At 40.7% G+C, this 16337-nt stretch overlaps 1 protein-coding gene across 4 annotated transcripts in view; it reads right to left on the bottom strand.

Annotated features, from left to right (window-relative positions):
- The window catches only part of ctcf (CCCTC-binding factor (zinc finger protein)), a 68619-nt gene that overhangs the window by 46450 nt on the left and 5832 nt on the right, over nucleotides 1–16337 (bottom strand). For 3 of the 4 annotated variants that reach the window (XM_068049519.1, XM_068049520.1, XM_068049516.1), the window contains exons 2-3: nucleotides 6609–7373; nucleotides 3605–3775 (exon numbers count right to left, since the gene is read on the bottom strand). In XM_068049519.1, the coding sequence (XP_067905620.1) occupies nucleotides 3605–3775; nucleotides 6609–7368 (931 nt within the window). In that variant the 5' untranslated portion in view covers nucleotides 7369–7373. Of the gene's footprint in view, nucleotides 1–3604; nucleotides 3776–6608; nucleotides 7374–8721; nucleotides 8843–16337 lie in introns of all 4 variants that reach the window. The other variant, XM_068049517.1, reaches the window with a different exon arrangement.

Raw genomic sequence — 16337 nt, 5'->3', positions numbered from 1 at the left:
CCTTCATATAATAGGTCCAAGGGCCCGCTTTGTTAGTCCAAGCAGATCAGGGTCCTAGGACAGCAGTATGTTTCTAGTCCAACAAGAAATGAGGCACTGCTAGACCTGGTTCTTGGGAGTGAGGTGGGCCAAGTAGATCAAGTATCAGTAGGAGATCATTTAGGAGACAGTGATCATTGTATCATAAGGTAGAGACTGACTATGGAAAAGGACAAAGGACAATCCAGAGTAAGAATAATTAACTGGAGGAAACCCAACTTCAATGGGTTAAGAACGGAGCTGGGGCGAATAAATGGAAGACAAAGGTTGGCAGGAAAAACAGTAGATAAACAATGGGCTACCTTCAAAGAGGGAGTTCAGGCACAGTCAAGGCATGTTCCCTCGAAGACAAAAGATAGGGTAAACAAATCCAGAGCTCCCTGGATGACAAGAAAAGGTGGCAGAGATTAAGATAAAGAAAAAGTGTGCTTATGACAGGTAGAAAATACTACTGAAAACCAGGCTGAATATAGAAGGTCCAGAGAGGAAGTGAAAAAGCAAGTAAGAGAAGCAAAGAGAGAGCATGAAAAGAGACTAGCAGCTAACATTAAAGGGAATCCCAAAGTTTTCTATAGACATATAAGTAGTAAAAGGGTGATAAAAAGGGGAGTTGGGCTGATTAGTGACCATAAAAGGGATTTACGCAAGGAGGCAGAGGGTATAGCTGAGGCATTAAATGAATACTTTGTATCTGTCTTCACCCAGGAAGATGCAATCCAGGCAATGGTGAAAGAGGAGGTAATTCAGGCACTAGAAGAGTTTAAAATCGATAAGGAGGACGTATAAGATAGGGTGTCGGTAGTTAAAGTTGATAATGCACCAGGACCGGATGAGATGCATCCAAGGGAAATGAGGGTGGAAATTGCAGAGGCACTGGCCGTAATTTTTCAGTCTTCCTTAGACTCGGGGTGGTGCCAGAGGACTGGAGAATTGCAAACGTTACACCCTTGTTCAAAAAGGGTGTAAAGATAAGCCCAGCAACTACAGGCCAGTCAGTTTAACTTTGGTGGTGAGAAAACTTCTAGAAAAAAATAATTTGGGACTAAATTAATAGGCACCTGGATATGTGCAGGTCAAAGAAAGCCAGCATAGATTTCTTAAAGGAAAATCACGTTTGACTGACTTGGAGTTTTTTTGAGGAGGTAACAGAAAGGATTGATGAGGGCAATGCAGTTGATGTGACGTACACAGATTTTCAAAAGGCGTCTGCTACAGTGCCACGCAACAGATTTGAGAAAAGTTATAGCTCATGTAATAAAAGGGATGGCAGCAACATGGGTACCGATTTGGCTGAGTGACAGGAAACAAAGAGTAGTGGTTAATGGATGTTTTTCGGACTGGAGGAAGATTTGTAGTGAGTTTCCCAGGGGTCAGTGCTGGGACCCTTGTTTTTCCTGATATATATATAAAACTACCTAGACCTTGGTGTACAGGGCAGAATTTCAAAGTTTGCAGATAATACGAAACTTGGAAGCATTGTGAATCGTGAAGAGGATGGTGTAGAACTGCAAAAGAACATAAACAAGTTGGTGGAATGGGCGGATAGATTGCAGATAAAGTTCAATGCAGAGAAATGTGAAGTGGTTCATTTTGGTAGGAGGAACAAGGAGAGACAATATAAAATAAAGGGCACAACTCTAAAGGGGGTGCAGGAGCAGAGGGACCTGGGTGTATATATGCACAAGTCATTGAAGGTTGTAGGACAGGTTGAGAGATCGATTAATAAAGCATACAGTATCCTACGCTTTATTAATAGGGGCATAGAGTACAAGAGCAAGAAAGTTATGTTGAACTTATATAAGACACTAGTTTGACCTCAGCTGGAGTATTGCGTCCAGTTCTGGGTGCCGCACTTTAAAAAAAGATGAGAGCATAGGAGAGTACAGAAAAGATTTGCGAGAATGGTTCCAGGGATGAAGAACTTCAGTTCTGAAGATAGATTGGAGAAGTTGGGACTGTTTAAGGGAAGGCTGAGAAGTGATTTGATTCAAAATTATGAAGGGTCTAGACAGAATAGATAAGAGAGAAACTGTTCCCACTCGTGAAAGGGTCGAGAATGAGAGTGCACAGATTTAAAGTAATGGTTAATAGAAGCAAAATCGACGTGAGGAAAATCTTTTTCACGTAGCGAGTGGTTAAGGTCTGGAGTGTGCTGCCTGAAAGCGTGGTGGAGGAGGGTTCAATTGAAGCATCCAAATGGGAATTAGACTGTTAAATGAAAAGGATGAATGTGCAGGGTTATGGGGAGAAGGCGGGAGAATGGCACTAAGTGAATTGCTCTTTCGGAGAGCCGGTGCAGACACGATGGGCCGAATGGCCTCCTTCTGCGCTGCAAGAATCACAGAATGATTACAGCACAGGAGGCCATTCGTCCTGTCTTGTCCGTGCCGGCTCTCCAACAGCAACCCACCTAGCCCCACACCCCTGCCTTTTCTCCATAACCCTGTAAATACTTCCGCTTCAGCTAATTATCCAATTCTCTTTTGAAGGCCTCGATTCAATCTGCCTTCACCACACACTCAGGCAAAGCATTCCAGATCCTAATCACATGCTGCATAAAACTGTTCCCCCCCCCCCCCACCCCCACCACCAATGTCGCTGTTGCTTCTTTTGCCGATCGCCTTAAAACGGTGTCCTGGTTTTCAACCCTTCCGCCAATGAAAATAGTTTCTCCTCCTGAACTCTATCCATACCCATGATTTTGAACACCTCTATCAAATTTCCTCTTATTCTTCCCTTCTCCAAGGACAACAGCCCAGCTTCTCCAATCTATCCACGTAACTGAAGTTGCTCATCCCTGGAACCAGTCTCATATGACTTTTCTGCACCCTCGCGCATGCTTTCACATCCTTAATCCTGTGATTGGGATTTACGTAGGACCCAGATGCAAATTTAGGCTTCCCTTGGGCAGAGGGCACACTGCATAAACCTAGCATAACTGTACAGAGAGTGGCCGCTCCAAAAATGGAACTGGCAAGTGTTCCTGAGTAATTTTTGTGGAGCCAGTAAAATCATGAGTACAACTTATAACCCTACAGAAATTTTCCTGCCCATTGGGTCTTTCCGCGTTCGCGGAGAGAATTCTGTCAGCTTGGCTTCCTGGAGGACAGCCAGTGTCTGAACTGCCCATCCATGCTCAAAAAGCATGAGAATCTCACTGACATGTGAATAAGGCCTGACCACAAGAACTGGTTCTTGCTGGTGATACTGGGCAGGCAGCAGTGTGGTCTGCCCACAAGTTGAAAACTGGCCACAGTATGCATCTCAGGTGAGGTTTACATTTCTGCCTACACATGGGAAAAGTATAAATTTTGATTACTACTAAATAAAATTAGATTCAAATGGAATATGCTTCTGCGGTTAGAATTACATCTAATCTTTGCAACTACTAAACAAAAAATAAATTTAAGAACTTACTTATTTGCATTTAAAAAAAGAATCCTTGTATTCTTTGTCGGAAACCTTAAAATATTGCATTCAGAACATACCAAACAGTATTTTGACATTTCAACTTTTTAATATCCAGACATAACACATGCTCAACTGAAGCAGTTGGTTTTGTTACCTGTGTGCGTGTTGAGATGGTTTCTCAGAAGCGTAACTGTTCGAAAAGCTCTCCCACAAAGATGACACTTATGTGGTCGCTCATCAGTGTGGCTTTTCATGTGACGGTCTAGGTTAGAACGTCGGGGACAAGTATAGCTGCACAATTCACATTGGAATGTCTTCTTTACTCCTAAAATAAAATCAAACAATGACATAACAATTGAAAATTTGTTTCTCTTACAAGCACCACTGTGATCCCCAAGAAACAGAAAATTGCTACACACACACACACGATATTATTTAAAATGAGTATTTCATAACTAGTTACTATCCATGCTTCTCCTCTAAACCCCAATTTACTGCTCAAGAGGGAGCATAGAAATCAACTCTTTTGTAACTGGCTGTATACACCCAGATACCTTGCCCTCTCATTAACCTCTATTTAGGAAAGAAACCAAATGCTGCCTGATACCTCCCTGAAGATTTGCTGAAATTGGAACACAGCAGATGAAATTCAAACCAAGTTTAAAGCAGTACTTTATATTTAAAATGCACAATTCATTTACCACCATGTCCAGGATTAGCAATGTCAAATCAGAAATATTAATTTATAGATGATTCCCAAATTGGGCCACTACATATAATTATAGGTATCAGATTGAAAGTATCTTACTGATAGCAAATATGAACAAGTGTTCCCTGTTGAGGCAAGATGATTGAAATGAATGAAGTTTTACAGCAGACAGAAAGCACTACTTCAATGAAGTGGTTTGCCAAAGAAAACTTAAAGTTTGATTTTTTTAATGTTTAAACACTAGTAAAAATATTGGAGGTGGTAAATTACATCTTAAAAGGATTCCTGCAAACTCACTGCTGCCTGCTCCAACGTAGTAATATAAATTTACACCAGGTAACAAATTAATCACAATATCAGCCTGGTTAATCTTGTCTCATTCTATCGCCAGAACTACTATTATATATTCTACAGCCTAATCATCTATCACAGGTGTTTCTTATTTTCTACACAATCATCTCTTGCACTGAAAAGTGTCAGTGGATGATACCAGAGAACTGCATATTATAAATGTATGGTACATACATATGATAATGATTAATAAGATTGTAACATCTATTTGGAATTTAATTGCCTCAACAGTAGGACAGAACTTTTTACATTAAACTTAAACACAACATATATATTTCCCTACTGCACAATAGAAACCAATACAAAGGGACAATTGCAAAAGCAAAGATTAATAATATTCTCTCACAGGAAAACAAGTCATCTGGGAAATAAGACTGTGCTCATCTGCTATTGCCAGTAGTAATTTCCAGCTTTCATGAGATTTAACCACATCACAGATTCCATCTTCATAGCACTACTCTGGAGAGACAAAACTGCCAGGAGCATCATCATTAGGCTGCTCTCCTATTTTTGGTGCAGGTCTGAGAGCAAGAGCAAGTCAGCAACCAGTTTGACTTGTATAGCCTAAAAGACCATAGAAATAGAGATTTCCCATCCTCACCTGTTTCAGATCCCACCCACCCTTTAATAATTCTGGATTATGTACACAACAATTCAGTTATAAATTAACAGAATATTTGGACAATGTAGGTGATACAGCTGAAAACATTGTGTAAAAGCACTAATGGCACTACACCCTTATGTAATGCATTCTGGTAAAAAGGCAGTGCGTGGTATGAATTTGAAAACTTCAAGTTTTAGCACACAACTGTCTATTACAATTATTTCTTGGTAGGGCAGTTAAGTCATCCCATGACAATTCCAACAGATGAAGGGGCAAGTGGTAGATCCCTCTCACACCCTATTCTCCACCCATCAACACATGAAAATTCCATTACAGGCTGGATTTTTCCCATAGTTTTATCAATTGGCACTAGACACCATTAACAAGCAAGGCCATATATATGTACAGTTGTGTTCTTGGAAACAATGAATTGGTGTACTAACGACAGAATAGTAATTTTCTGACTCTCAGATCTGAATTAGTACCCAGGCCACCAAAGAGTTGAATTATATAAGAGACAAGACAATTCATACTGCTTTTGAATCAAGCAATTTATTCAATTCCAGTACGGGTATGCCTCAGGCATGTATTACTGACGCATTTTAGGTTGATCATGAGAGCAGGGGAGACTTGAGGCAGAAAATAACCTGTAAAGTTTGTTTTGGGGGGGGGGGGGGGGGGGGGGGGCAGGGGAGATAATTTGCATAAAAGATACTATTTAAATAGTAAGATTCCTAGCTCAACTTTAGCACTCTATAGCTTTAAAAGACCTTATGCCACTATTCAGATCCTGCTCTGTGCCAATCACCCAGGCAGTGAAGGTACAACAATTTCCCACAAGTGAAAGACATACGTCTATACAGTGTTTCATCACGACTCTCAGAAACATCTCAAAGCACGTCACACATAATAAAACTACTTTGAAGCAAAGTGAATGTTGCGTATGGAATCACATATAGGATATGAAAGAGGTAAAAAATTAAGCTGTCATGTCTGATCTCTAATTACTACCCTGCCCCCAGAACCATATTACACAACTCCGTCATCTTAGCAACTGGAATTTAAGCAGAAAACAGTTAAATATAATGCAGAATTTGGTCCAAAGTTTTACAGCTAAGGAATGAGAACCATATCAGTTAAAGTTCACTTTAGCAACTGGCATGCATCAATAGTGTCCAAGTCAAGACTGGTCTCGGATGTGATTGTCAAACAACTCGCACTTACTATTCAGGTGAGCATAACATTGGTTACTTTGGCAACACAGCAGTCATTATATATGGAACTGAACCAAGACACGCACTACTGCATAGGATGTTACTGGAAGCAGGGAGGAATAAGAAAGAGAGAGAAGAGGATTCCATTCACCATCCAGTGACCTAGTTACATGAAGAACCTTTAAAGCTTCACTCATTTAAAGCACTGTCTGCACTTTGCCAACTATGAATTGTAAATCTACATATTAGGTCAGAGTACAATACAGTAGTGTTACTATACCTTTCTTTTTAATCTTCATTGGTTTCGGAGGCTTCATGGTGCCAACTGCCTTCTCTACATTAACCTCTGAAAGCAAACCTTCCTGCTGCTCCTCTTCAAAATCATATACAGACAAGTCAACATCTTTGGAATCGTCCACCTTGTAGCGCAGTTTGTTCTTTTTCTTTTTGACTTTTTTGACTGGTGGCTGATAATCAGGATCTTTCTGCCAAGCAGCAGAAGCATCATCATCCTCCCGCACTTCTATTGCCCCATCTTCTACCGTCTCCACTTCACCATTGGCACCTACTTTCACAACCTGAAAACCTTCTGGTAAGGGAAGGGTGTGACAGATTACAGGATCCCCTTCCTGAAGCCCATCTTTGGGAGCTTCATTCTCATAGTTTCCTTGCAGTTCATCAATGCTGCTTTGGGCTACCTGCACCAGCTGCAGTTCCCCAAGGTTTAATGGCTGCTCTTCCATGTTCACTACCTGCAGTGTGATAATCTGTGTGTCATCGACAGTATCTGATTCATGAGCTGCACCCTCCATTGGTTGCTTCATTTGTAGTAGTGTAGGGTCCAAAGGCTGCATCATCACCACTTGCACATTGCTGTTCATATCTTGAGTTGCTACCTCAGCACCATCTGATTCTTTCTGCTGCCCATCAGAATCTTCTGGTTGCCCACCTTCTCGTCGTCTTTGATAGGTTTTGTGCTCTTTGACCTTCGTAAACATTTCCGACTCCTCCACAGCCACATTATCCGACTCAGTCGCCATGGCAACTGAAATTGAAGATGAAAACAGTTAACTGTAATGCAGAATTTTGTTCTAATGCTTTACAGTTTGCAGAATACCGCCACATCATTTAAATAAAAGCAAAATACTGCAGATACTGGAAATCTGAAATGAAAGCAGAAAATGCAAGAAACGGGTCTGGCAGCATCTGCGGAGAAAGAAAGAGGAGGGTCATCGATCTGAAACGTTAACTCTGTTTCTCTCTCCAGATACTGCCAGACCTGCTGAGTATTTCTAGCATTTTCTGTTTTCATTCTATATCATTTAAAGTTCATTATAGCAACTAGCAAATTAACCAGATATCTTTCCACTTGTGGGTGTCAAATAGAAGCTCCTTACCTGTTTTCAAATCATTCAACAAAACTGCATTAAAGAAAAAGCCACTTACCTGCAAGAGTAAACTTTCCTGAATGTTACATCATCTATTAGGGGTAATACTTCTAATCATTAGCAGAAACAATAGCGGTATCATACAAGTATTACCCCTTCATTGAAAGGACTGGCAAGAGAACTACGACAGGGGGAAAAACATACGTTTGGCAAGTTGCCACCTTAACAGGAATCATAATTGACAAAAGATATAGAAAAGGAGGGAGAAAAGTTAGAAATTGAACAAATTTGTTTTAAATCCATAACTAACTGGATGAATGACCACTGTTTTTTGATTTTAGTTACTCAATTCCAGGTTAAAAAAAGTTATACAATAACAGTTCACGCTATGGCGCATGTAGCTAGATTAGATACAAAGCATGGGGTTTACAAACTTAATAAGTTGTCCTTAGTAATTAATGTTCAATTATAGAATGATACAAACACAGAAGGAAGCCAGTCATCCCACTGTACTTGTGCTGGCTCTTTAGTAGAGCTGGGGGGGGGGGGGGGGGGGGTTGAAAGGCGGTGGCATAGTGGTATTGTCACTGGACTAGTAACCCAGAGACCCAAGGTATTGCTCTGGGGACATGGGTTCGAATCCCACCACAGCAGAAGGTGGAATTTGAATTCAATTAATACATCTGGAATTAAAAAGCTAGTCTAATGATGACATCATCTAATGATGGCCATGAAACCATTGTCGATTGTTGTAAAAACCCATCTGGTTCACTAATGTCCTTGAGGGAAGGAAATCTGCTGTCCTTACCTGGTCTGGCCTACATGTGACTCCAAACCCACAGTAATGTGGTTGACTCTTACATGCCCTCTGAAATGGCCTAGCAAGCCACTCAGTTCACCACCACCTTCTCAAGGGCAATTAGGGATGGGCAATAAATGCTGGCCTGGCCAGTGACGCCCACATCCCATGAATGAATTAAAAAAAATCCAATTAATGCCACTCACCTGTTCTTTCCCCATAGCCCTGTAATTGTTCCCCTTCAAGTATTTATCCAATTCCTTTTTGAATTTTACTACTGAATCTACTTCCACCACCCTTTGAAGCATTCCAAGTCACATCAGTTCACTGTGCAAAAACAAAACGTTTCCTCACATCACTTCTGGTTCTTTTGCCAGTCACTTTGTTACAACCGACGGCTCAAGACAAATCCCCCAATCAAAATATATGATTCTGATTGTGGCGAAAGAAACGCACTGTTGATTCAGTCTCGCCACTCCACAGACTGCCGAACATATCATTTTAAACTTTCCAAATTAAAGAAAACCACAGCCAAATTGACCATCCACCAACCTCCGAATAAGGCTATCCAAATAGGTGTATTTAGACCAACAACTTAACTGTTTAATTAGAAAAAAACTAAACTCTTAAACACCAAGATATAAACAACATTTAAAATAGAAAAAATTAGTGTCCTTGCAGATTTACACTCCTGCCAAAGTGGAATCTTCCAATGTGGAAGAGTTCAAGGTTGCTTGAAATCCTTGCAGCCGTCTGATGGGGGAAAAAGATTCTTCAACAGTAGGACAGTCAGTAGTTTATTTTCAAAAGTTGAAGTGACGCTCTTCTTTCAGCGATGAATTCAGCAATTAACAACTTGCAAACTCTTTTTAATGAATCAATTTGGCATTAGAATTTTTGAGGGATAAAAGATTGTCACTAACTTCCCTTCCTTCAATTTAAATTATCAGAGATTACTGTTCCGTTCTTGCTGGTCCAGCTGTCTGTGTCAAAAGCCAGTTTTTTTTAAAAGCTAGTTTCAAAGGTCAATCAGCAACAGTGCATCTTGTGTCCTTGTTCTCCGAATGGCTGTATCCTATGGCAACGGGAATGCACATTTGAAGCTGGCTGTACCCTAAGGCAACAAGACTGCCTTCTTTGACTCAGTCCCTGGAGCTTGCTGCCTTAAAGCAGTACCAATCCTTTACCAGCCTTAAAGGCACACTGCATACTTCCCTGGAAAAAAACTACAGGATCAGAACACTTCCGCCCCTGGCAGAATGAAACACCATTCCTGAAATGCGTTTCAATACAATGTGTAAAAAAAAAAAATCGCTGGCACTTTTTTTCCGCATTTACAGGCTTTTCTCTAAAAGATTACTGTAACAAGTTCCACCAGAACATTTTCAGCATTAAAATTTCAAAAGGTTGTCCCAATTAACCTATTTCAAATTTCCAAGCATAGTCTTCCAGTTGTTTCGTGTTTTCTTTCCAAGTGTTCCTATTGTCCATCACCTCAGTCAGGTGAATTGCACAGCTGGGTGAACTGACTACTACTGGGCTTACTATTCTCTGAGAAGTTTCTCGAGTACCCCTTAACCCTGTCCAGTGTAACAGAAGCTGACTTTTTCTTACCCTGGGGTGTCAAAGGAATCTGACAGTATCCCTCCAACACATCTGTCTCTTTAAGACACATGGTGTTGCCCACTCTGTCCATACAGTCCTTTAAATAAGAATTTGGTAGGAGTCTGTCTTCTTCACCACAGTTACTTTCCTTGAGTTGATGCAAGTTTGAGCAGATCCACCAGGTTTAGACATCAAGACCACCTGTGAATTCCAGCTGACTAGGTTCAACTAAGCAGCCCTCAGCATGCACTGGACCTCTATTCCACTTGGGCCTGTCTGTCTGGACCTAAGCAGCAAGGATGTTGTTTTAAAGGAATAGTTCCCCCATACCCACATCATGTGTGGCTAAGGTTGTACATCCCAGCTTATCCCTACAAACTTTGTGAAGCATTGTGAAAACCTTGGTTAGAACTTCATGCTGTTTTGCCCGAGTGTAAAAGCCTATTGTTTAATTTTCCTAGCCATTCTGTATTTGCTAATCGGATAGTTGGAGTTTCAATCTGAGAATGTCCTAGGCCTGCTTCTGCCTTATCCTCTCTATCTTTTTCCTTCTCAACAGTCCCAATTACCTTACATATCTGTACTGGTTTATCCTCCTCCCTGCGGTAATATTGTTTTAGCATACTGATGTGACACAACCGGTTCTTCTTCTGGCAATCAGGGGTGTCAATCAAGTAATCTACCTTACCCGCTCTTCTGATCACTCTATATGGGCCACTGAACCGTGCTTTTAATGGTTCTCCCTGTGATGGTAACAACACTAATACTTCATCCCCTAGATTGTGACTTTCCCACCATTTGACAGGTATGGCATGTTCTACAAAATGGTCTCAAATCCTTTCTAAGACCTGGCCAGTAATAATGTTTGCTGATGTGTGATTTGGTCTTCCGAATTCCCCTATGTCCTGCAAAAGGAATGTCGTGTGCGAACCTTAATAATCCTTGTTGATATTTAGGTGGTACCACTATCTGTTCAATAATTGTCCACTGTTTGTCGGCAGGTCTATGAGGTGGCCTCCATTTCCTCCTCAAAACCCCATTTGCCATATAATAGCCTTCCAGAACTCCTTTCGCCTCAGCTTCTGACAGAGCCATCTGTGCTATTTGGTATATCTCTGGATCAGCTTGCTGTGCTGCAATGATAAGACAATCTGTTAAACATCTCATTTGGATCATCTAAATCCCCAAATAAGGTTTCAGATACTTGGCTATCTATTTGTGGTACCCCTTTTACCTACGAAAATGGATCCTGTTTAACCATTGCTCGGGTGACTACGTTTGCAGAAAGTATTCCCGGAACTTGTTCCTGTAATTCCTCCATTTCCTTAGTTTCATTTGGTTCCTCTGTAACTATAGGAGAAACTGATATTTTTGATCCAGCCAAATCATTTCCTAGGAGTAGATCAATTCCATTCACTGGTAAACTGTGGACAACACTTACAGTTACTATCCCAGATATTAAATCACTCTCTAGGCGTACTTTATACAAAGGTATGGGCATATTCTCCCCGCCAATTCCATGAACTAAAACTTTAGCGCTCAAGGCGCTCTTTGGTGGAAACGTTCTATCTTTCCCTAGCAAGAATGTATGGGTTGCTTCTGTGTCCCCGAGTATAATGATAGGTTTACCTGCCTCACTAACAGGATACGGAGTTACTCTCCCCTTTGACAAAAATTCATTATAACACTCAGCTATTTTATTCTTAACCTCTACACTCTTGAGTTTTAGTATCTGGTTTCACAGCTGTTGTTAAAGCTATAGCCCTGGTCTGCTATAGTCTCAGCCAGAGTCTTTCCCTCTGCACTAGTTTTGCCTATCCCAACAAGTCCTATGGGTTTACCTCGCAATTTCCAACTCTCTGACCAAAGATGACCCATTTTGTTGCAATTATAACACTTTCGCTTACAAACCTCACTTCTACCCTCAGCACCTTCCTTTCTGACCTGAAGAGGTGATCCTGGGGCATTCCCAGCTGTTCCTTCTTGTCCCTGGCTACTTGCTTTGCTTTCACTCTCCCACTTTATATCCTTCTCGGGTTTATGGGGGTGACGGACAAAATAGGTTGGCTTATTCACAAGCTCAAAATCATCAGCAATTTCTGCTTGCCTAGCTTTCAAAACTTTCAGGTTATCTATGAATTCTCACTACTGAAGGAATGGAGTTTTTAAACTCTAAGAGAATCAAATCTCAAAGGTTCTCATATGTGGTTTCTATCTTTAATGCCCATATCCAACGGTCAAAAGTAATTTGTTTCACACTCTCAAATTCTAAATATGTCTGCCCAGCCAATCTCCATAAGTTCCTAAACTTCTGATGGTAAGCTTCAGGGACTAACTCATAGGCAACGAGAATAGCCTTATTTGCCATCTCATAATCTGCAGAAGCTTCTTCAGGAAGCGTGGCATAAGCTTCATGAGCTCTGCCTACTAGCCTGCCCTGAATAAGCAGTGTCCAGCTTTCTTTTGGCCATTTCATCTGTTTGGCTATTTTTTCAAAAGGTATGAGAAATGCCTCTATGTCCTTTTCCTCAAACTTAGGAAGAGCCTGTATAAATTTAAACAACTTCGCGATGGGTCCTAATCTAAATTCAGATTCTTCCTGACCCTTTTGTCTTAGTTCCATCTCTTTTAGCCTAAATTCCCTCTCTTCTCTTTAACTTCCTCTGCAAAATGCTCTCTTCTTTCTCCCTTTCCTCAAATTCAAGTTTTCTTATTGCTATTGCTTTTTCTTTTCCCCTTTCCTCTTTTTCCAATTCAAGTTTTCTTAATTCTTTTTCTGCCTCAAGTTTTTTCATTTCCAACTGAATCCTAGCTAATACCGCTGCATCATTCTCGGACCTACTACCTTCTTGTTCCGCGCATTGCCCATCATCATCTACTAATTCCAGATGTTCGGTTAGTATGTCTATTATCTCTGCTATTTTGGCACCTAATTTCAATTCAAACACCAATTTCGCTGCCAGTTCTTTTAATTTGTTCCTCGTTAAAGTGATCAAGTCACTCAGGGAAACATTTTGCTTTCCCAAAAACTCTGGTGCAAATACTAATGCCATTACAATGGTATAGACTATACCTCATTTTACAAGAGACCTGTTTTTTAAAATTTCTTTGTAATTGGTGTTAGATTTAGATCCCAACAATAGAGTTTCTAATTGCTCTGATCCCAGACTCGAGAGAAATTAAATATGATGCCAAATGCAAGACCCCAATTTAAATATGCTATCCCAGAGACAAGTAATTAATACAATTCCAAATGTGAGCCCTCCAAATTAGTCTGATTCTGATCCCAGACGTAAACTACCTAATTAAATATGATTCAACCACGAGCAAGCCCCCAATTAATATGTCAAGGCCGACTGAAAACCCCCAATCAAAATATATGATTCTGATTGTGGTGGAAGGAATGCACTGTTGATTCAGTCTCGCCACTCCACAGACCGCCTAACATATCATTTTAAACTTTCCAAATTAAAGAAAACCACAGCCAAATTGACCATCCACCAATCCCCGAATGAGGCTAAGCAAATCAGGTATCTTTAGATCACCAACTTAACTGTTTAATTAGAAAAAAACTAAACTCTTAAACACTAGTAAGATATAAACAACATTTAAAATAGAAAAAATTAGTGTCCTTGCAAATTTACACTCCTGTCGCAGTGGAATCTTCCAACAACATGGAACAGTCCAAGGTTGCTTAACGTCCTCGCAGCCGTCCGAGGGGGAAAAAATGGTTCTTCAACAGTAGGACAGTCAGTAGTTTATTTTCAAAAGTTGAAGTAATGCTCTTCTTCCAGCGATGAATTCAGCAATTAACAACTTGCAAACTCTTTTTAATGAATCAATTTGGCGTTAGAATTTTTGAGGGATAAAAAATCACAGTCTAACTTCCCTTCCTTCAATTTAAATTATCAGAGATCTCTGTTCCATTCATGCTGGTCCAGCTGTCAGTCTGTGTCAAAGGCCAGTTTTTTTAAAAGCTAGTTTCAAATGCCGATCGGCAACATTGTATCTCATGTCCTTATTCTCCGAATGGCTGTATCCTACGGCACCGAGAATGCACATTTGAAGCTGCCTGTATCCTATGGCAACGAGAATGCATTCTTTGACTCAGTCCCTGGAGCTAGCTGCCTTAAAGCAGTACTGATCCTTTTCCAACCTTAAAGGCACACCGCATACTTCCTGGGGGGAAAAAAACTAAAGGATCATAACTTTAAATCTATGTTCACTGGTTCGGGATTCTTCTGCCACTGGAAACAATTTCTCCTTATTTACTCTATCAGAATCCTTCATGATTCTGAACACCTCTATCAAGTCTCCTCTTAACCTTCTCTGCTCTAAGGAGAACTACTTTGTCACTCTGTCCGCATAACTGAAGTCCCTCATCACTAGTATCATCCCAGTAAATTTCTTCTGCACTCTCTCCAAGGCCTTGACATCCTTCCTAAAGTGTGGCACTCGACTTGGACACAATACTCTAGCTGAAGCCTCACCAGTGTTTTATAATGGTTTATCATAACTTCCATACTTTTGTACTCTATGCAGCTATTGTTAAAACCAAGGATTCCGTATGCCTTAACAGCCTTCTCAATTTAAAAAAAAATTTGTTTCCTGGGATGTGGGTGTCGCTGGTGAGACCAGCATTTGTTGCCCATCATTTTCCCTACCCCTTCAGAGGTTTGTGTACATAAAGCCCTAGGTCTCTCTCTTCCTGCACTCCCATTAAATTCATATTGCCTCTCCACGTTCTTCCTACCAAAATCGATCATTTCACACTTCTCTGTATTAAATTTCATATGCATGTATCTGCCCATTTCACCAGACTATCTAAATCCTCCTGAAGTCTGTTACATTCAAATTTTGTGCCGTCCGCAAACTTTGAAATTATGCCCAGTACACCCAAGTCCAATCTCAAAAAGAATTAGAGGTCCCAATATTGACTGTATGCCTCCCTCCATTCTGAAAAACAACCATGTGCTTTCTGTCCTTTCGCTAATTTTGTACCAATGCTGCCACTATCCCTTAATCCCATGGGCTTTAATTTTGCTAACATATCAGTTAGAACCATAGAAAAATTACAGCACTGAAGGCCATTCAGCCCACAGTGTCCATGCCGGCCAAAAAAAACTAGTCGCACAATCTAATCTCACCTTCCAGCACCTGGTCCATAGCCTCGCAGGTTATAGCATTTCAGGTGCATGTTCAGGTACCTTTTAAATGAGTTGAGGGTTTATACCTCCACCACCGTTTCTGGCAGTGAATTCCAGACACCCACCACCCTCTGGGTGAAAAAGCTTTTCCTCATGTCCCCTCTAATCATTCTACCAATCACTTTAAATCTGTGTCCTCTGGTAATTGACCTCTCCACTAGGGGAAACAGGTCCTTCCTTGTCTACTCTATCTAAGCCCCTCATAATTTTGTACACTTCAATTAAGTCACCCCTCAGCCTCCTCTGTTCCAAGGAAAACAACCGTAGCCGATCCAATCTTTCCTCCTAGCTGCAACTTTTAAGCCCTGGCAACATTCTTGTAAATCTCCTCTGTACTCTCTCCAGAGCAATTATATCCTTCCTGTAATGTGGTGACCAGAACTGTGCGTAATACTCCAGCTGTGGTCTAACCAGCATTTTATACAGTTCTAGCATTACATCCCTGCTTTTGTATTTTATACCTCAGCCAGTTATGTGGTACTTCATCACATACCTTTTCAAAGTCCATTTACACATCAACCACACCATTCTCATCAACCCTCTCCATTACTTCAAAGAACTCAATCAAGTTAGTCAAACACAATTTGCCTTTAACAAATAAAAGCAAAATACTGCAGATGCTGGAAATCTGAAATAAAAACAAAAAATGCTGGAAATATTCAGCAGATCTGGCAGCATCTGTGGAGAGAGAAGCAGAGTTAACGTTTCAGGTCTGTGACCCTTCATCAGAACACCGATGAAGGGTCACTGATCTGAAACGTTAACTCTGCTTCTCTCTCCACAGATGCTGCCAGACCTGCTGAGTATTTCCAGCATTTTTTGTTTTTATTGCCTTTAACAAATCTGCGCATACTTTACCAAATGCCAATTAATTTGTTCCCAGATTATTGCCTCTAAGTTTCCCACCGTTAGGCTGACTGGCCTGTAATTGCTGGGTTTATCACCTATTCTTTTAAAAAAAAACAGGGTTGTTGCATCTGCAATCCACCAATACTCTGGCACCACCCTTG

This window comes from Heterodontus francisci, chromosome 17 (assembly GCF_036365525.1).
Source record: "Heterodontus francisci isolate sHetFra1 chromosome 17, sHetFra1.hap1, whole genome shotgun sequence".
Lineage (NCBI taxonomy): Eukaryota > Metazoa > Chordata > Chondrichthyes > Heterodontiformes > Heterodontidae > Heterodontus > Heterodontus francisci.
Note: the sequence above shows the minus strand (reverse complement) of the source record. Positions and strands in the feature narration are given on the sequence as shown.